The 21,129-nt window shown below is 44.8% G+C and overlaps 1 protein-coding gene across 1 annotated transcript in view; it reads right to left on the bottom strand.

The window, feature by feature from the left end:
• Positions 1-2,766: 2,766 nt before the first annotated feature.
• The window catches only part of LOC115329814 (zinc carboxypeptidase-like), a 44,115-nt gene continuing 25,752 nt past the window's right edge, over positions 2,767-21,129 (bottom strand). Inside the window, exons 8-12 of the mRNA XM_040212023.3 lie at positions 18,228-18,338; positions 11,389-11,485; positions 10,272-10,474; positions 6,892-6,976; positions 2,767-2,996 (exon numbers count right to left, since the gene is read on the bottom strand). Coding sequence (XP_040067957.1) covers positions 2,806-2,996; positions 6,892-6,976; positions 10,272-10,474; positions 11,389-11,485; positions 18,228-18,338 — 687 coding nt within the window. The 3' untranslated portion in view covers positions 2,767-2,805. The remainder of the gene's footprint in view (positions 2,997-6,891; positions 6,977-10,271; positions 10,475-11,388; positions 11,486-18,227; positions 18,339-21,129) is intronic.

The raw sequence follows: 21,129 nt of genomic DNA, 5'->3' as shown, positions 1-21,129 counted from the left end.
AGTCTGAGGTTAATTCATCATGGCAGAAAAGGCTTCGTGACTGGCGCTTTTGAGGCCGACTGATTGCTCCCGTTACCTTGTAGCGGCGGCTGCGTTTGGACGCAAGCTGAAACGAAGGAGTGCATTGACAACGTTGGAGTACTGTGAAGGTGAGGCTACGCTAGCCTTGGTGATGTAGCACATAATAGTTGACGCCGACAATATTTTTTTTTAGTGTGGGAGCACTACGGTTGCTAGGCTAGCCTTAACAGTGTAGCACGAAGGAGGTGACGCCGATTTAATAAAGGTTATTATTATAATGCAATCAAATGCAAATCTGTCGTCGTGAGGTTGCACCCTACTGTCATTTTCTGATGAGCCATATTAAAAAACTGAACGTAAGGTGCATGTTAAGCCGAACCGTACAAGTACCTATCCTTGTAACGAGCTTCCGAACATTAAACCCTCTTTGTTTCAGTGACCCACTCATGGTGGAAGACGACGTCGACGCTGAATTAATCGAGGGCCTGAAGGAAAGAGGCCACGCTTTCAAGCAGGTGTCAGCGGCATCGATAGATCGGACATGGGCCACGTCCACGTCATCTCCAGGGGCAGGTGGTGGGACCCAGAGACGCGCGGATCAGATGGCCAAGGGACTGAGGATGTCGTTCTCTGGTGCGGCGCAGATCAAAGATGTGGCGGTGTCGCCCTGGCTTACTGAGAGAAAATTCGGGCGCAGTGCTCGCAAAACGATGCATAAAACGTTTTAATCTTTTCATACGTAAGCTAGCTTGAAATCGACATACTCTAGGGGATTAGAAAGTATGGAGCAGTTATCAGTGTCTAATTACATAAATTGTGCATAAAAAACATTAAGACTGCATTTTTGTTTTGTTTTATTTCGACAATTCTTGTTTTTGCCTGCAGATGTTTGGTCAAATTTTTTCCAGCCACTGGGTTCTATTCAATGAGATTTTATGGCGAAAGCTTAAGCACTGACAGCTTCAGAAATTTCGAGGCCTGACGAGCTCCAAGCAGCTTCCTATCGTTCCGCAACCAATGTGAATATATGATTTCGAAGAATAAAAATTGGGCAAGATGATTGGTACGGTCATGCTGCTTGCCTAGCTTGTCTGTCGGATTTTTTGTCGATTGTAGTACCATTGAGCAAGGTACTACTTGCTCAATGGTACTTCTGTAGTTCCATTGAGCAAGGTACTACAGAAGAGACGACAGTCAGATTCTCGGCCAACCGCAGCGTTCCACAGCTGTAACGTCACGATGTGAAGGCCAAAGGAATCGCGTAGATATGTGCGTTTGAAACAGTACAGTCGGAAAGGCAATCCAGGAACTGTAGTTAACGGTTCAAAAAGCAAACAGATTTGTATACCGGGCGATTTATTCCGTTACAATTACAGAGCGTTACATGTTCACCTTATAGGAAGCTGCCCAGATAATTTCCGAATCGAAACACACCGACAGGGGAAAGGGTGGTGGAGCCTTGCTAAGCTCGACACTACGAGTGCACCCTTGGACTGTCCAACTTATGGAGCTGTCCAAGTGAGTGGTGTACGTTGTGGGGCACGTCCTACGAAGAAGAATAGCGTACGCTATTGTTGTTTTTTTTTTTTTGCGTACGCAAAGTTTTTGTTTACTTGCTTAAAACTTGCTAATAGTGAGTTTTAGAATGGCGAAACTAAAAGCTTTGCATGGAACTCGCTAATTACCTTTTTCACGAACGGCTGACTGAAAAAGGCGAACAACCCTACTGCCGGAAGAACGATCAGTTTATTTCGCCACGAGATCGGCTTTTTGGGGCTTCAAGAATGGTGTTTAGCCAATCAGGCTCGAGAAAAAAGCAAAAGAGAAAAGAAGCCGAGATTTTCTTGCGAGTGATAAGGTCATCAAAAAATAAAAACAAAAAAAGAAGAACAAAAAATCAGCGAAATAAAGATGAACGTCGAGCGCTGCAGAAAAGGCGGCTTATTTTGTCACGGAAAATTAAAAAAAAAAAAGAAAAATGACCGACAACTTTTGAATCACACCGGGCAAAATGTTGATACTTTGGCGTTTGGTTCGGGCGGCCAGCACTATACGTAAAGGCGGAAACTGAGTATACGGCAATTCGTAGTTCATTTTCGCAATAAGAAAGACCCGTTTCTTGTTTCCGTTTTTTATTTCAAACACCTCAAACTTATTCCGATATGTTCGTTTACACTGCTCGTTCATCTGGCGTCAGGCGCAGCTAGCAAGTCTCGAGTTACACTGGACGGACGCCGACGTTCCTGCTTGCGTTGCGAACCGCCGATCTCACAATAAACTATACACTCTAAAAACTAGTCTGTGAGTTCCATTTTGTGCAAAAACACGAGCAAAGGCAATCGCGGCGAAATATAGAAGGATCTCGGTGTATGACGATTATCGGAATACAATTCGAACTAACAAATGCAATGTGCAATGTGCCGAGGGACACTGAGCGAGTGACAGGTCATTCTCGTTGCCACTGTGCACATTGCGTTCTTTTTTTTTTTTTTCTAGTCTCATATTTTGAGCTTTTTGATTTGCTGAGATCCTTCAATCATTTGCCTTGATTGGGTGTCTTTTTGTTCTTCGAGCAAATGAACTCGGCTGTGTATTATTCATGTTCAGACTTCTTGTTTTCGCGATTCGCTTTTCGACCTTTTCTCGGTTAATGCGGCTCTCTCATTGAGTGCGGAGCGACACCGAGATGTTCAATGCCCGCCACGCCGTGCGTTATTTTTTTTGTTTTCTTTATAAATTGTCAGTTACTCTAGAAAGTGTGTGCAGTGCGCCATGACGACTTGTTCAGGGGGACCCAATGGCAGCGCGGATGCCTGCCCAGGTTTCTTCGGCCGTGGGGAGGATGTACTTGGGGGGAAGAAGGAAACCCTGGGAGGAATCGGACGAGCTACTTCCTGGCTCAAGCTCGAGAGCGAAGCTCTTCGTCACTCCCGCCTTCTCGTAGGCCCAGTCCACGCTGGAACCGGTCACTGGATCTGAAAAGAGAACGTGTCTCGGTTGTGGCCGCTTACTCGGAGATAACACACTGACGCCGTCTATTGGGTACACATAGATTAATATACCCACATGTCCGCATTTTTAAGCGTGTTTCTCTTGTCAGGGGCTTCAAATAATTATGGCAATGTTGTAAAGGACCGTTCTTAAAGAGAGGCGCGTACATGTCACCAGCACGGCAAAGCCTTCGGTCTATTCGTATTAAAAATAGCGGGAAAAAAAACGAAAAAAAAAAGACGAAGAAGCACACAGGACAAGTGATACACAGATCATAGTTCTTGCGGGGCTGCCTGAAAGATGGCGCTCTTGTGCACGTCTGTTTAAAGCCCCTTGGTAAAGGCGTTTTTTTACAAGTACCGCCAACCATTGTTGTGGAAACGCGCGAGACACGTGCCACGAGCGGGTGCTCCGCCGCCATTTGCTTCCTAGGGCCGCTCATTTCAGTGCTGCGCCGCCATTCGCTTCCAAGGGCCGCTCGAGACGTGGGTCTCGTGCACTCGCGCATTTGGCGCTACTTGCACGACAAACGCAAATATATCGAGGTGCTTCACGTCTGTTCTGTCGTCGTAAGCAACCACATGTAATAGTGACGTATTAAATCGCACTCAAACGTAACGGTGTGAACGAGTCTTTACTCGTTGATTAGAGACAATTGTCTGCCCTTCATGCATGGATTTTACTTAGGGATTCACAAAAACCCCAAGAGCATCGCGAGGAAGCAGAACCACTGATTACTTTTTAGGCGTAGCAGATCTGTCACGAGCGTTATAGGGGAAGTATTTTAATGCGAAAATATCAACTGTCCCATGGAACAAGCCGACGTCATCAGCTTTGATGCCGCGCCAAACGGCACCTTAACTCCTTTCTCCAAGTGAAACCAGCTCCCAGCTATGAAACCACGTGAAAAGCCTTGCCAAACGACACATATATAGTTTCCCCGATCCCAAAGGAGCAGAGTAAAGCTGATAGATTTCGGCGTTGGGCCCATTGGCCGGCGCGCGTCGACGAGCCTCCCATTGGCCGCTGCGTGTCAGTTTCAACGAGCGGCACCCCATGGCGCTGCGTGTCCGCGAGACAGCGGCTCGACCGCTCCACGCCCAAGGTCAGCGCGCCGAGGACTGAGCGCGCGCTTGACCTTTGACGCACGTACGCACGTACGCCGCAGACGAAAGAAGGGAGGTGGAAGAACGGCCTGGGCATGCTTTCGCATTCACAAGTCATAAGAAGTGCGTAGGTGTACCTCGAGCCTTTTTTTTTTATTGCATTTCTGTTGACCAACGATCGTGCGGTGCGACTAACATCAACACGAGCAAGGGAGGTTCATGCAGGGTTGCCGTATAGAATATCGCTTTGGAATAAAATGTTCCCAGGCTGCACACAGTATTGCGCCGATTTTGGCGTCAAGTTGGAAAGATTGTGCCGGTACCATTTTGATCCAGCCGATATCTGTGAAGTATCAGATAGCGGTAGCGCCGACGCCATCCTGACATACTGTACCCGTAGAGTGAACAACTCAGAACCAAATTTGAAAAAAAAGCAAAATAGAATTTGCTTACTTTTATCCCAAGGAAGACAGACAAAGGAACGAGAGGGAGCTTACCTGCACTATCTATCCCTTTCAACCCCACAATTGTTAAGCCTCCCCACGATATTTTGTGTCTTTGTATGGCTGTAAGCGAGCTGGACAGCTGCTTTAAGCAAATTAGAAGCGTGGCGCGAAACATGTGACCGATCTCCGTAGAACAAAATCGCTTGGACGAAAGTTTGTCACGTGACTCGCTCTGACGCGCTGGTGGGATCATTGGGGCCGTAGCCTGCGGCGCTTGCCAAGTTATGGGCATCGGGGTATGGGGTTACGTAGGTCCGGTTTCCGAAATGCGCTCTTCCGTGCTCTCTTGGTTTCGTGCGTTGCAGACTCGGCCGTGGTTTTTCGTCAAAAACGCCTGGAATACGTCCAAGCCAACTTTTCGGTAATGGCCGTTTTCTACGTCGGAGTGCGTGGAATTCTCGTGCTGTGTTTGTTGGACGCCCTTCGAGAAAGAACTGCTCATTTGGCGACAGCGAAGCTTTCGTTGAATGTGGGAGACCTTCTTCTTTCTCGACTTTGTGTCTGCGTTGCTCTGTGCTGCCCCAGTCGGATTATGCATCTATCACAAATTACATCATATCGCTGCTTATTTCTAAGTGCACTGCAAGCGTGCTTCTAATAGTAGTCCTGCTTTTGTTTCAATATGTAGTCTTAGTAGATCGTTTTTGGAGCCATCAAACGATATACTAAACCTCTCTAACCTCCACGACCATTCGTGTTTTGTTTATCATTTTGCTCGGCATATTAACGGTGTAATACTTTTTTAATAAAGAACGAGCTGTGTGAAATTATAGTGGTTTAGTTGTCTTCTGTGAAATATCGCAAACAATTTCGTTTGTCTATGTATGCTCCCAAGGCGCGCCCTATATCTGGAATTAACGTGCGAGTCAATACTGCCGATATTGCCGATACAAGGCGAGCGCATAGGCAATATCCGGCCGATACAGAGCAGATGTTTATGCGATATCTGGCCGATGCCTGGCCGACAGTCGGACGTAGGTAGTACTCGCACGATATGTTGCCGATACTGGGCCGGTGGCAGCACGGCGGGACGCCATTACCTGCCGTATGTCGGGACGTGGTGCGAAACCGCACTTTCGGCCGATATTGGAGCCGGTTTTTTTCCGGTATTGCCATGACACTGCCCAAGTATCGCTGTGCTGCTTAACTGGTACTTGGGGAATGTGGCGAAGTGGAGAATTTATATATTCTTTCCGCTTTTGTTTCTCAACCGTCAGTGTAATGAGGTTCAGTCTAGCACGCTGTCGTCTTTCTTCCGGGAGTACCATGTCCCATTTTTGCCTTTTTCGATCAATGCACCGCTCTACGTTATTTAAATTCTGACATTTACTTAGTTTTTTCACATTTTCACCCCCTTCCTTCTCTTCCATTGAATCGTCGTCCTTAAACTATCCAAACTTCCTTTTTTGTGGATCTCCAATTTTTCGGAGGGGGAGACTAAGCGGAATTTCTGCCCAATAAAAATTGAGGACGCACGTTGGCTTTTTTAAATTTATTAAACCAAAACATAAATATAAAGTGTATGAGTAGAAAAAGTATGTCGCAGCAAAGGCTTTCCCCAAGACAAAAACCAGTATTGCGCCGTATTACAGCCGACAGACTATTTTGGTTGCCACGATGAGCTTCTATTGGCTGCTTCAATATCGGGCGACTTGCCAAAATAAAAGCCTTTTGCGGGATCGCCTCATCATAAGTCATACTGTGGTAATGTCTTTTCTTTTATCTCGGTAAGTTTGCTTTGTGTCACACGTCTGCGATCCGAGCACTATCACCCCTAAACCATTCCTGCCCACGGCAAGGCCTCCGTCGTAGTCCAGGGGCGCCCCCTAATTCTTCACAGTGCACTAGGGCACAATCTATGTCCTCCCAGGCAATTGCAGCTATACTCGTATGCACCTCAATAACCGCAGAAATAGAGTCCGGGTTCTTATGAAATATTACTCATTTCCCCAGAATGTTGAATTAAGCTTCATGTATTTGCATCTTAGATTAGCATAACGTTATTTTATCAAGACGCACACGTTTCAAACCGCAAAGGCATTGTTTCGTCCTTCGACAAGCGAATCCCCCCCCCCCCCCCTTTTTCCCGGAAAACACTGCGCGTAGCAACGCAAAAATAATGCGCAAATTTTTTTTCCTCGTTGTAGAGACGAGTATAGAGGGCGATGCCTCCGCATGATGCCATAGTTAGGGTATAGGCAAACACGCTGTAGGTGTGGGGGATTTATTAGATCACGCTCTATATCAGGACGCCTTAATTTACTCACAGATGATTTTGTTAATAGGGCCGACAGTGTAATTCGTGCCCGACACTTTGCGGATGGCGTCGGCACCCCTCTTCGAAATAGTAAGCTGAAACAGAAAGAAAAAAAGAAACAAGTCAACGCAATTAGTTTCGTTGTATTATTGAGGCTTCAAACTGCACAAAGCACTTCACCCTATGGATTTCAAAAACTAAGTTCAGGAAACGTTCATCTAGAGAGGCAGGCCGCCACCAGTTCCCCTCTTGTGGAAAGCTAGCAAAGCCGGCACTGGCCGAGTTGGACTTCCCCTTCAAGACGGTGTGCTTGCCGTGGAGCACACTTTTTGCTATTGGCTGATATGTCTGTAACCTCCTTTTGAACATCTGCCGAAGTAACCAACGTCAATCGGTCATCGTCTTCCTCTTTCTCCAACATCGAACGAATTGCTGCGAACACACAAACCGGCCATAGTCGTACTGGGCGGCGGAGAAAAGCTCACCGGAGAAAAGCTCACCGGAGAAAAGCTCACCGGAGATAAGCTCACCGGAGAAAAGCTCACCGTAAAACCGGCCGATGCGGAGAAAAGCTCACCGATATTTTTTTAGCTTAACTTGATTCTGCGTAAAACGTGGCAATTTCACACAATTTGCATTCGTCACTTCATTAAAAATATGTCCTCGTTTTTGTAATATTATTGAGGTTCATTGGGCATATTTACTAATTCCTCAGAAATTAGTAATCACGCATTCTGTAAATTAATAAAGCCGCAAGTATAAAATCAGAACAATGTACACCGGTAAAAAAGGCAACAATTTATTGACAGCTGAGGGTGCGCCGTCGGTAGCTCTGTCAAATAAAGAGGTTTGTTTTTTTGCGAGCTAATATGAATAGCGGTGTGTGAATCGCTTGAGATCCAAATATTGTGTACTGCCTAACAGATAAGTAGGTGTTTGTTGTTGTAATCAGTGTCCGCTACGCTGTTTTCTTTCTGTTAATTTCACTAACAAAACTTTAGTTGCGAGAACAGCTTCGTCGTGTCGTGTTTGTCGTCGTCACTCCGTCGTCGTCGTTTGAGCGGTTTGCATCATGTATAACGTCTACCAACTCGCCCAATTCGCTACCTACCTCACAACTCACGAAAAACAACGGAGACAGTGTGCACCTCTGAAGGTCATGGGTGGCGCACCGTAGAAGGACACTATCACACAAAGGGAACGTGTGGACACACCAGCACGAACGGTTAGAAAGCGTGCATGTCCGTGGAAGAAAGAAGCCTCGATATTCTATTGACTGTTTTATCCTGTTTCCAAATGTTAACAAAAGCTTCAAAGAGAATTTCAGGCACCGCGGTGTTGCGCGTGCACTTTCGGATTTTCGGCATTTACACCTTTGAGTTTTAGGTTTTAGGCAGGCATCATTCCGTTTTTTTTTTTTTTTTTACTTTTTCCTGTTCTTCAAGTTCATAGAGATTTTAGTTAGGCTTTCGTTGCCTAGAGAGTCAGCCGCAAAAAACACTGGCCCGCAATTATTAATTTGGGAGCAATATACCCATTAAGCTGAACAAATATTACAAAAGAGGACATTTTATTTTTTACAAAGGTGACGAATTTTAATGATAATAAATTGATATATGTTACGCACGATCCAACAGCCTCCATATAAAAAGAAGAAAAAATATCGGTGAGCTTTTCTGCGCAGACGCTCAATGGCCGGTGAGCTTTTCTCCGCATCCGCCGGTTTTGCGGTGAACTTTTCTCCGGTGAGCTTATCTCCGGTGAGCTTTTCTCCGGTGAGCTTTTCTCCGGTGAGCTTTTCTCCGGGATTCAGTCGTACTAACGGCAACCGGCGTAGTACTTACAAGATACTGTGCTGTTTTAGACGCGCTGATTGTTCCGCGTTTTCTACATTGGGGCTACCGTTGTAAATAAAACAAGCTTCAAGTTGGGCAATATCGCGACACAAATGTATCGCGATAGTATTTCAGAAATAATTTTAGTATTTATATTTCTGTATCGCGAAAAACAATTTCATTCATTAATTGTATTGCAGTGTCGGAACACATTTTTGGTCAATTCGGTGTATCGCGATACTTTCCCTGGCCAATGTATCTCGCTGCAACGTTCGAGAAATCAGTGACACCCAAGCGAAAGCTAAAGAAACGGTTTTGTCTCTTCTTTTTTTCCTCGGAAAAGACAGTAAATGGGACATACGAAGCATTGTTATCAAGCAGACCAAGATTTTTATTTGAAAAATACGGCCCCGACATTGGTGACTCCCCCAAATGTCTTCCTGGATGCTTCAGTTGGGCAATAACTTTGTGGAATCAAAACGTTGAGGTCACAGTCTATACCAGATTAACAACTGTTCATTGAGTTCCCAGCACCATTGACTAAAGCGAGCGTAAAGTTTCCTTCTTCAAATAATAAGATATAAAAAAAAGAAACAACATAAAAAACAGAAGTTCATTTCAAGGCGACGTCTTGAAGTCACTCCAGAAAAGGTACCGACATGGGACTATACTCCGTTCACCTCTGAGCTAACAGTGCGGTTCAAGGTACGCGCCGGTTGGAGCGGTCATACGTCTTTTTTTCTCCAGGTGATCACGCTCCCTCACACACCCATGCTCTCGGCGTCCTGTCACGCTACATCACGCGACTACGTCTTGCCACGTTTGGTCACGGTGCCAAGTCGTGGTGTTACGTAATACCGTGCCACCACGTGATCTTGTTTCGTAGCTCAATTTAGCGGGGAAATTGACTTTTTGTCAAGTAGTGGCGTTACGTGCTTCCATCACATCACGTAATGTGAATTTTATCAGTTAATTTTGCGGTGACATACACGGACAAACCGACACATTTCTGGTACTTAGCGAAACCGTTAGAAAGCATTGTATGCTTTATAACTAAAATTCCGTGTTCACGGGATTTTTTTGTTGTTGCTGATTTCTGGGTGTAGATTAGTTGCTTTTTGGTGCCAACTTTTGACGTCGTAAAATTTAAAAAAAATCTGGGTTTATCGGTGTTTTTTTTTAAAGAAAATGGGACACGGACACGAGATTCCCCAACCTACAAGCCTCGTGTGGGTAACCCAAATATTGGGAAAACGTTTCGGCCCTGATAAGAAAAAAAAATACAACAGTACATTAGGCTTGCGTCGCTAAGATAGCCTCACGGGCAGTTAGGTGTGGGCATTGTTCTGGATAAACAAAAGCAGAGCTACCAATAAAAACACTTTCCCACGAAGCTTGTGTTTTTTATATTAAAAAACAACTCCAAATCGGTTTTGATTTTCCCCAAATCGAATAAACAAGGTTTGGGGGTTTAACTTTCGGGGTTTATCGCCATTTACAGGAAAGAGCGGCACCCTATCATTACCGATATGCGTCGCGTTCCGGATCCACTCACCAGCTCCTGGTAGTTGGTGGCGTTCTTGGTCGTGTACGAGTAGGGAAACATCCACAAGAGGCTGTAGCTGTGCAGGCCGAAGTAGAACGAGACGCGATCCTGAGCAGCCAGCACGGCATCCCTCAAGGCACGGGTTTCCGGCTCCGAGAAGGGACTGTCGCCGCAGTAAATCTCCGAACACGTGTCGTTGCTGGTTCCGACTCCTGTGCGAAAGGTTTATTTGTATTTAATATCGCTTTTTTTTTTCGTCGTTGCCATGGTTGAGCGGATTTCCTGTTCCAAGGCGACAATTCGTAAAAGCTTGTGGGGTAAGTCAAAGGGACAATTTCGGTGCTACGACTGGCGCGTTCTCATGTGCGTCACATCGCCTGTTTTACGGGGAGAGAGGAGGGAGGGAAGGAGGGGGGGGGGGGGGGGCGAGGTTTAGGTAAACACGCCTTCACTTGATTCCCCAAAATATCAGCGAAACAGTGCACCCACTTACGAGGTCTGGTTCGTTGATTTTTAAAGGAGTTTGTTCTCAATGCACTTTTACCTGCCGTTAATACAAAAGTATTTCCTTATTATTCTTAGACAGAAACAAGTAAAGATATAGGTGTATTGAATAAAAAATCATACCTCATTTACTGACGAGTGTTATTATAAAGGTGCTATGAAACCAGTTATTACCCTGTCAACATTGTCTTTTATTGTAGTTGACCACAGTTTGCGTTCCATGATAATTCTACAGACCCAAATTGTTTTTAAGCGCTCTCGACTTTGGCTGCACAAATATTTCTTTATTCGCAGCATCTTCCAATGGTTCCCTCTTCCAAATATCTAATTACGATTTTGTCGTTGCATTAAAGCGGATAGCGCACGTACATTATTCGTAACATCTTGAAAAGCCGAGACTCATGCAGGAATAAAAATGTACACAACGCCACACATAGGTTCCTTTTTTCCCAAAGTCTCGGGTATTCAAGACGCTGGAAGTTCATCGGCTCGCCTCTCCGTTATTTCGAAATGTTTTGGTCCCTTTCTTTACTTCGTCAAACGGAACAAAGAGAGGAAAGGGAGATATTCCTGAGACGACCTTCTCGCCGTCGTAAATTAGGGATCCCCGAGCAACACTCACCGCAAAACGGACCCACGTCGAAGTTCCGGTTAGCATCTGCTCCCCGACAGCCCCCGGAGACCTTGCTCACCGACCGCGTTTTTCTCCATAGCCGATCCTGAAACGTTGGCGACAAAAAAACGTCACGTAGGATAGAGTGTTCAAAAGACAGCCATCATTCTATAGCCGCTTTCACGCTGCTGATACTGCGAGACAGGTTATAACGAAGCCAACGGGAATCGGAAATTCCTTCGATGTATCAGCTATATCGTTATAACCGACATCGGTTATAACCAAGTGCAAAAGGGAATGGGAAATCGTGATCGCTTCGCTGTAGCCACAATTTCGTTATAACCGACTTCGTTATAACCGGTTTCGATAGTACATCATACAAACGACAGTCTGCAGACAGTGTCTCTGACGAGTTTCTTCTTTGTTTCGAGTGTGCTGCCAGATTAGCCATACAAAGACTCTCTGCAGACGCATTCGAAGGAAACGTGCTTCGAATGCACTTGAGGAGCGTCGGCAGATAATTCTGTCATCATGTCTGCATCATCTTTTGTGTGATGTGTAAGCAGAAGGACTCCGGCTTTCGCTGCGGTCTGATCGCGGCTCTAAAATTCTTGGACGATTACCTTCCCGTAAAGCAGTTGGGAGAGCCAATCGCTGAAATCTACGGCAACAGCTTGGCCACTTCCTAAACCAGAGATACAATGAGCTAAAAAAGGGAAGCCTGGCCGCGCTCTGAATGGCGAAAGAACGCGAAACGCCAAGATCTGCGTCACAGTGCAGACTTCTGTGTACATTTAAACCGGTTTTCAGCGTCGCCAGCCACCGAGTTCTCTTCGAATATTATATCGCCTTTCGAGCAGTGCGCTCAAAAGTTGACGCTTACTGTCGCACATTGTGCGACAGTAAGCGTTTTATATTTCTTAGAATGCATGGTGGCGAGTGGACAGACTATGTGAAAACGGGTTGATCGAGCATCGCATTCGGTGTTGTCTCACCTGAGACTCAATAAAAGTTCCGACACCGCGCTGCAGTTTCCCTATTTTATTCTACCTGCTGGGTCGTCTTTACGATAGTTCCATTTCTCGTTTTTGTTATCGGCAGATAAGCCATGGCTTCTCCCGGTAGTTTAGTTTACATCCTTTAGATTCCTCACAAAGAAATCGAAGTGCGTGTATATGTTAAAAGAATTTTATTCTCGGGGAAATATCCTTCGATGATTTGTAATATTATAATCATTTGATTCGAACCATTACTTAAGAAACGCTTTAAAAATCACGCCAAAACCCCACCGCTTTGCGACGACGGGTGCAAGGAGGAGAGCTGACGTCACTAGACGACATGCTGCACTCTAAAACAAGTCTGTGTCTTCACTTTCCATGACAGAGACTGCGAATCATAGCGATTTATAGAAGAATCCCAGCGAATTACGGGGCTCACAGCACGACCAGATCTGAAGAATGCGATGTGTCCGAGGAGAACGAGCAAGTACTGGTTGTCCGCGGGCACATAGCACTTTTTTTTTCTATACGTATTTTGAGCATCGCCATTCCTTATGATACGTATACTGTTCGCCGTGATTCGTTGTCTCGTATTCCGCGGTAGGGTTAACCTACAGCCTTTATTAGAGTGTGGGGCACACAGTTCGCGAATACCACCAATAGTAACTGGACGATTAAAAAATATGGGAGTGCGGTGGCGCATAACGTTTAAGTTTCTTCCTTGGCGATTCATTCTTGGGCGTTCTTCTAAACCAATACGATGATTTCATTGGCTAAGCGAAAATAAGAATATGCTCGGGCGCACCACACCCTGCGCTTTTGAAGCCGCCAGTAAATATAAACGAAAGATTATCGTAGTTTAGGCTTATTCGCCAATTATCTATAGTTATATTATTTCGTATAGGAGCAAACGCGAACGCAGTGTACCTGTCGCTAGCGTTCCGTGTTCTGCTTTTGCATGCGTGTCGTCGCCATGCGCAAAAACAAGATGCTGTGTGGGCTCCGCGCGCGCACCGCGCAATGTGGCGCACGCAACGGTAGCGAAAATGCAGTGTGCTTCCGTTCGCTCGTATGAGCAATACCATAGCCTCCTATATACTCACAAAGCCTGGCAGTTCGATGACTTAGCCATGCAGTGCCCGGTCGTACATTTGGAGCACGATGTTCTGCACGATAGCACAGAGCATTTCTCAAAGAGTCTGGTATACAGCGCACAGCTGTTGCAGCGGCGAGGACCGAAACATGTTTTTCAAACCCGACGAGAAAAGAAGCGGTTGCCCGAGGAACGAAACAAGCACGAGCGGACATTCCATCGCTCGGGACAAGTGTGATTCGGCGTTTTGCCACAGCAGGGTGCCCGTTACATGGCAATTGTCAGCCGCTCTACCTTTTCACTTTCGGCGGCCGAGTCTCGTGGCGATCTGCCAGGCTTTGTGAGTATAGAGGAGGCTATGGCAATGCTAACACACCCTTGTGGAGAATTTCGTTATACCGTACGCTGCGGATTTCGAGCACGCAGTAGATGCGTGCTTAGCCCACGCTTCAAAGGGACGACATAAGCTCCCGTCAGAGATGCTAAGCGCTACCGTACGGCCTACTAAACGTCTCCAATGATGTTACGTAAAAAAAGTTCACGGTTCCTCGCAATGTCCTGTGAATGAAGTATGGCGCCATCCTTGAGGACAGACCACTACACGGAATCACGCTGCACACGGACATTTTTTTAATGAATTTAGCGCGAACACTTCTTCGCTAAACGTCACTATGTCACATGACGTCAAGTGGCACCACGATGTCACTTGCTGGGGTGCATGACGTCACGATCCAAAACTATCCTTCGCAAAACGCATTCGTTGATATCCTGGAAAGCCTCGCCAATATCGGATATCGATGTAAAATGAGCGGAGAGCCTTCGCCTTGGCCTCCACGTGCCCGATGCCCAGGCCCATGTTCCCCACCGGTGTGAACATTCGTTGACTTCATTATTTAAAGAGGCACGTTTTAATTATAACCTGAGTATGCCTCTATTGCGGCAGAGGCCAATGGCCAACCCTAAAGTTAACTAAACAGGATGGCAGTGTAGCAACGTTTATCGCTGAGCACGTCAGTCAGACTCTGCAGCTGGGAATGTCCTTCACCGAGCAAACTCAATAGGCTCGTTGGTTGAGCCTCCTGAAACCGCGTACAGACCGAATGTAAACTGGGAGGTTGCCATCACGGGAAGGCACATAATTCATTGCCAATTTCTAGCATTATAAGCAGAGACAACAAGAAAGAGATGAATCACAGATGTACCAGCTCTTCCCTAAGCACAACACTGCCGTTCCTTCCAGCGCGTCAGTAGAACGACTCTTCAGCGCCGCCTGAGATGCATTCTCAAGGAAGTGGGGAAACATAACTCATGAAAACGTGTAGAGACAACTTAAGTGCTACGACTACTGAAAGTGGTTTACATGGTCGTCTAAGTAACGAGAAAGTGAACTCGTTATTTTAGGTAAAGTGACTCGTTACGGTTGACAATCAGTAACGAGTAACGTATATTAGTTACTCTTTGAGCGAGTAACGTGTAACAGAATTCAGTTACTTTTTTTGAGCAACGCGTACATTTCTGTGTTCAGCAAACATGTGTTGGTGAATGGATATCCGTTGCGCCCTTTATAACAGACGGTAGCTTGCGCCACCTAAAGTCACTCGATCTTAGGAAAGTCGCACCATTACCTTCCCTGCCTACTAGCCGGACACAAAAAGACACTAACATACTTGAAACAAAACCTCGCAAGGTGACTGGCTGACTAGTCTCAGTTGCCATGGCAATCGCCATTTCGGTACTGTAAGCGTTCCTCGCCAATATAAGCGTCTTTGGCGCTATGCATGCAATCCACTTATCAGTCATGCTTATCTCCACAGATCTCTTGCAATGGTAGTGTTGGTCTTGCGTAAATAAAAATAGGTAACTTATTTTTCAATGCCGCCAAGCACCGACGCCTTATATGGTGGTGCTGCCAAGATGCCCTCTTTTTCACCAGTGCGTGGACAAAAAAAAAATCTCCGTATTCAAGAAAAAATAGTAATACTACTACTACTACTGCAACTAATAATAATATCAACAATATTAATAATGATGATGATTATGATTATGCTTTTTTCCCATTTTAAAGAAATGGTCGAGCGGAAGGGAAAAAGCTTCAATACCAAACTTGACGAGACCTGAGCCCCATCGGCAGTGGTACAAATCATATTTCTGCAGGTAGTACAGAATACACACAAAAACAGACTATCACAGCATTGAAACTAAGAACATTAATTAAGTATGAAATTCACAATATGTGTTCAAACATTCAAGAAAAAGAGTGCGGCTGTTCAACAGAAAGTAACCCAAGGTTTATATTTCTCTCTATACAGCTGTTGAGGAAGGTGGGGAATATATTTAACAATTGGGTGTTCATTATTGAATTCGTATTTAAAGCCTTAAAATATTCATTGTGGCCGGTGACGTAAATGATATTATATCGTTCTAATGAAGCTAATTCTGTTAAAATTTGAGTTGTATTTGTTGTTGACTTTGTTTTTGATAGTGACGCAGAGTCTATAATCATGGAAGTTATACATCTTTATTGTTTTCAAATTATTGAACATGGTCTCAGTGTGACTACCACTGCGGGCATGAGTACCACTAAGCTTTTTGTTTCCTTCTGAAAAAGTTGAATTTTACCAAATTGGTTTCCGTGGTTGCACCCCAGAGAAGGCTGCAATGACTTAAGTGAGAAAAAGAACGCCATTATAAGTCCCTATATAACAGCAATTGGAAAAGTTGAGCTGTGGCGGTGCGTCAAACCAACACACCTGAAAGTTTGAAATCAATCAATTCATATGACTGTCCCGTGACATTATTAAGAGAAAACAAAAACCACACCGCGCGTTTCCATATTATTCGAATTTCTATGGGCCTTCAAGTATAAAAAAAAATCGTCTGGTCTTACAAACTTGTTTATTTTTAGGACAAAATATAATAATAATAATAATAATAATAAGGTTTATTTTCCGTCAAAACACAAATGACGGAGGGAGACCGAGGAAAAAAGCTGCATCATGCAGCTTGACGGGCCCTCGGCCCCCCCTCCTTACACATGGCAGCAGTGGCACAAGTAATCCAAAAAGAAAACCAAGAGAAAAGATAACAATTTCAGAGATAAGAACAGGACAATATTACAAAAAAGGTGCGACTATATAAGAGGCAAACATAATCAAAGCACATGCAAGCAAAGCATTATACAATTCAGCAAAAATTTAGTTTATGAAACATGACAACTAAGCAATCACATTTGGAAAAGAAAAAAATGCTCGGAGATTTTTTACAGATGTTGTCGGAAGGTCAATGTTGTGAGTAGCAAGAAAATTAAGCAGTCGAGGTAGTGCATACTTTAACATTTGTTCACCGTAGTTAGTTTTGCAAATAGGGAGCGTCCAAATTTCCGTGTTTCGAGTAGGATATGTTGCTACTCTTAGCGAGAGAGACGCCAATTCACTAACGGCATGAAGATTTGTTTGTACTTCGGATTTATAGGTCATGCATAAACGATATTTATATAATCTATTTACAGGCATCAAATTTAAACGTTTAAAGAGAGGTTCGCTAGGGTGATCGTATGACACGTTACAAATACTTCGCAATATTTTCTTTTGTATCACAAGTATTTTGTTTAAATTTGTATTCGTAGTAGTACCCCAGACTAAGAAGGAATAATGAATGTGGGAGAGAAACAATGCATTATAAATAATTAATTTTACATTTGTGGGCAGAATATGGCGATGACGATACATTAAGCCTGCGACTCGTGACAATTTTACCGAAATATAATTTACGTGTTCATCCCAACTCATTCGATCCGTGAATATAACGCCAAGTGTCATAAAACTAGATACAATCTCTATTTTGGTTCCATTTAAAGCAATATCAGTAGTTATATAATCATTCTTACTTTTTGGGCGAAATAAAATTGCTTTTGTTTTGTTATCATTTATTTTTAAAGCATTACATTGACTCCAAGTAGCGAGGTCTTTCAACGTTTGATTTGCCTTTATTGCTAGTTCCTGACAGCAGTTACCGGTAAAAAATAAACTTGTATCATCAGCGTAAATTACGAATTTAACACTTTTATTAATATTGACAATATCGTTAACATATAAATTAAAAAGGAAGGGACCTAATATGCTTCCTTGTGGAACGCCAGATAGAATGGGTTTAATGTCAGATGAATAACCATTTATATGAACGTACTGTTTACGATGTGCAAGATAAGATGTTATGAGAGTTGATGCATGTCCACGAAATCCATACATTTGTAATTTTTTTAGTAGCAGACTGTGATTTAAGTGATCGAATGCTTTGCTGAAATCAATAAAAATACCAAGAGTCATTTTTTTTTCTTCAAAGCTTTTCAAGATGTATTCTTTTTGCTCCAGGAGTGCCAATTCTGTGGAACGGTGTTTGCGTAACCCAAACTGTGATGGAGAGATTAAACCGTGTTTATCTGCGAAATGTACCATACGCGAAAGTAGAATTTTTTCGAGGCCTTTTGAAAACACTGATAAAATTGAGATTGGCCTGTAGTTACCTATATCATTCTTGTCACCTTTTTTATAGAGAACGCTAACTTTCGCAATCTGCATTTTTTGGCGAAATACCCCCAAAAAATGGTCGACTCACCAAGAATAGAGAAAACAAGGAGAAAATGCCCATTCCATGGTCCAAAATGGCGACCACACGGGAAGCTTGAACCTACTTTCGAAAGTATCCAGTGACATTAGCTTTACCTAGCCTAATCGAGTGAATACAACGGCAATACTTACGATAGTATGGGTGTAAGCGTATCCGTCAGGGTTGACCACCGGGTGTATTCTCCACTCGTACTCGTCCACAAGGCGTTTGATTGTTTCATCTTTCTTGTACATGGTCGCTAGCTGTAAGAAGCAAGCGTGATATAAGAAACTTTTTTTTTAAATGCGATATAACTTAATGAGCAGCCACACCATAAGATTGCTTCCGCGCTAAATTTAACGCGAAATTTGAATGTGTGCACCATTGGCACAGTGTTACATGACGTCACGTGACACTTTGGCGTCATCTGGCGTTGCGACTTCACCAGATGTGACGTCACATGAAACTGTGACATCATATTGTGACGTCATGTGACGCTGTGTCGGGTGAGATCTTTTCAGTCCACGCAAAATAGTGCGGAGGACGACCCCATGACCTTCATCAAAGTTGAATAAACTACCTATAAACAAACAATGCACGAACCAAACTATCTGACAGACAAACGAACAATTGAAAGCTGGTTCGTTTACGGGTATAACAGCGCGAACAAGGACACAGGACAAAGACGATGTACACAGACGGAGCGCTGACTGACAACTGTTTATTTTTAAAGAAATACCTAACGGCGTAGTCACACCAAACAATTACAGCACGACACATGACCGTTCATATGATCGTCACAAGTTAAATCGTGTCAAAAATGCCAACTCACAGTCATAAAGATCTATCGAAGGCGCGCTGACACACCTGTCTTTGAACTCGGAAGTGTCAAAAACTTCAGTTATCTTTCTAGTTCGTTGGTGAGTGTGTCTTCCCGGGACCGTCGTATCTTTCAAAACCGGAGAGCAACCACATCTGTCGCAGTGAACCGCCAGATTCCCTGACGGAGATGCCCTCATCGAACACGCGTGTTCACGTAATCTATCATTATGCAGCGACCGGTCTGGCCGATGTAAACTTTTTTACAAGTCAGGGGAATGCCGTAGACCCCTCCCACGCAAGGGAAAAGCTTGTTATTATGCTGTTTATTACATGCGGCTTGACAACCGATCTCCTCTCCACCCTGGCACATAAACGTCCCTGTTTGATCGGTGCTGAGAAAAGGACAGGAACATCGTGGCGTTGCGCTACTTTCTTTAACCTGTGCGCAACCTTATGGATATAAGGCACCACCGCCCGGTTTCTGCGTGAACTTCCTACCAGAACTACCTTCGTAATTCTCACCCTCCTCAAGAGGCACTCGGCCACACCTACCAGGAGATTGTCGGGATAGCCACTCTCCAAAAGTTTGTTAACCTGGCCACGAAAACTCATCATTACTTGGTGAGGACATGACCTGACGAGCGACCCCCAAAGATTACTGGATTACAAAGGTCTCTTGGCGTGCCAGGCTAACAAACTGTTAGCCTGGCATGCCCTAAGACCCCTCCTCAAGAGCCGAGTGTCTCTTGAGGAGGGTGAGAAATCAGGAGTTAGTTCTGGCCCTTCTGGGTAGGAAGTCTACGCAAAAGCGGGTGGTGGTGCCCTATATTTATAAGGTGCGCATATGTTAAAGAAAGTAGCGCAACGCCACGATGTTCCTTTCGTTTTCTCAGCACCGGCCAAGCTGGACGTTTATGTGCGAGGGTGGAGAGGGAATCGGTTGTCAGTGCCACATGTGATAAGCAGCATAAAAAATTGGATCTCTGATCCTCGCTGTGAAGGTGGTTGGTTAGCGAAGCTGTGGTATCACCTGGAACGATTGCCTACTGCACTATACGAAATGCCGCTGCGGGTCGTAGCACGCCGCCGCTAGTCATATTGCCGTTTCTTTTCTCTTTGCCACTCCTATGGTATTCACGCTGCTCCTCGGGAGTCCTAATTATGCGTGGACTATTCATCGCGGTGTTGCAGCAACAATGAAATCAGTTGCTATACTCCGTTTCATCTTACGTTTAAGCGCAGCGGATGTTACGAGCCATCGGAGCCAATCGGAGGCCGTGTGAGTGTCACGTGCCTTAGAAAGGGGGCACAGCGACGCGCGGAAAGCGTATCACGGGCCACATCCACAAAATGGGATTGGCTAAGATAGCTCGAAGCATCCGCTGTGTCTGGACGTAGGGTGAAACAGGTTACAGGCGGGTTCTTCTTTTATAAATGAAAGGCTAGTGACGTCACTCCCCACGTCGCAAGCTGCCGTCGCCGCGGCAACTTGGCAACAGTAATCTTCACCGGGAACGTATGCGGTGAGCGCTACGTGCTTCGCATTATTTTGAACGCTTGTCTTGTGCTTATTCTTTATTAGAACGAATGTTGTGATGTATTTTGTATGCGTGGTGTTAGTACTTTTCGCTTCAACCTTCTGACGTCATTTTTTCCGTGAGAACGCCGACCCCCCCCCCCCCCCCAAAAAAAAAAAAAAAAAGAAACACGCGGGTAGAAGGAAGGGGCTTCGCATTGTTCGCAGGCGCCGTTATTACTCATTATGCGGTTTGAATTTCACACGAGGGCTTCGAACGGTTTCAAACCCTTTCGAAGCAACTGCAAACCTAATCTTTACCGGAGCGCGTGGGAGGGTGTTACTATTGCTCACACGCGCCTTATCATCCCTCATGTAATTTTGATGCTTATTTTGTAGTTTCGTTGTGGGTTTTCTTTATTGAAACGGATACTGAGCTCTATGCTGTATGCCTGATATCAAAGGAGATATGCTGTTTGGCCTTCAGTTGTTCGCCGGGAGTTTTTTGCTTCCAACGCCAACGACAAGAAAATTTTCTTGGCAGGTAGAGGTATACAACTTCGCTGTAAAACAAGTTTGTCTCTTGCGGGGGGGGGGGGGGGGGGGGGGGTTTGAAAGATACCACGGTCCTGGGAAGACACACTCACCAACGAACTAGGGAGATAACTGAGGCCTTTTACATTTCCAAGTTCAAGGACAACTGTGTCAGCGCGCCT

The sequence above is a fragment of the Ixodes scapularis genome, unplaced genomic scaffold, assembly GCF_016920785.2.
Source record: "Ixodes scapularis isolate PalLabHiFi unplaced genomic scaffold, ASM1692078v2 PGA_scaffold1__304_contigs__length_218370807, whole genome shotgun sequence".
NCBI lineage: Eukaryota > Metazoa > Arthropoda > Arachnida > Ixodida > Ixodidae > Ixodes > Ixodes scapularis.
Note: the sequence above shows the minus strand (reverse complement) of the source record. Positions and strands in the feature narration are given on the sequence as shown.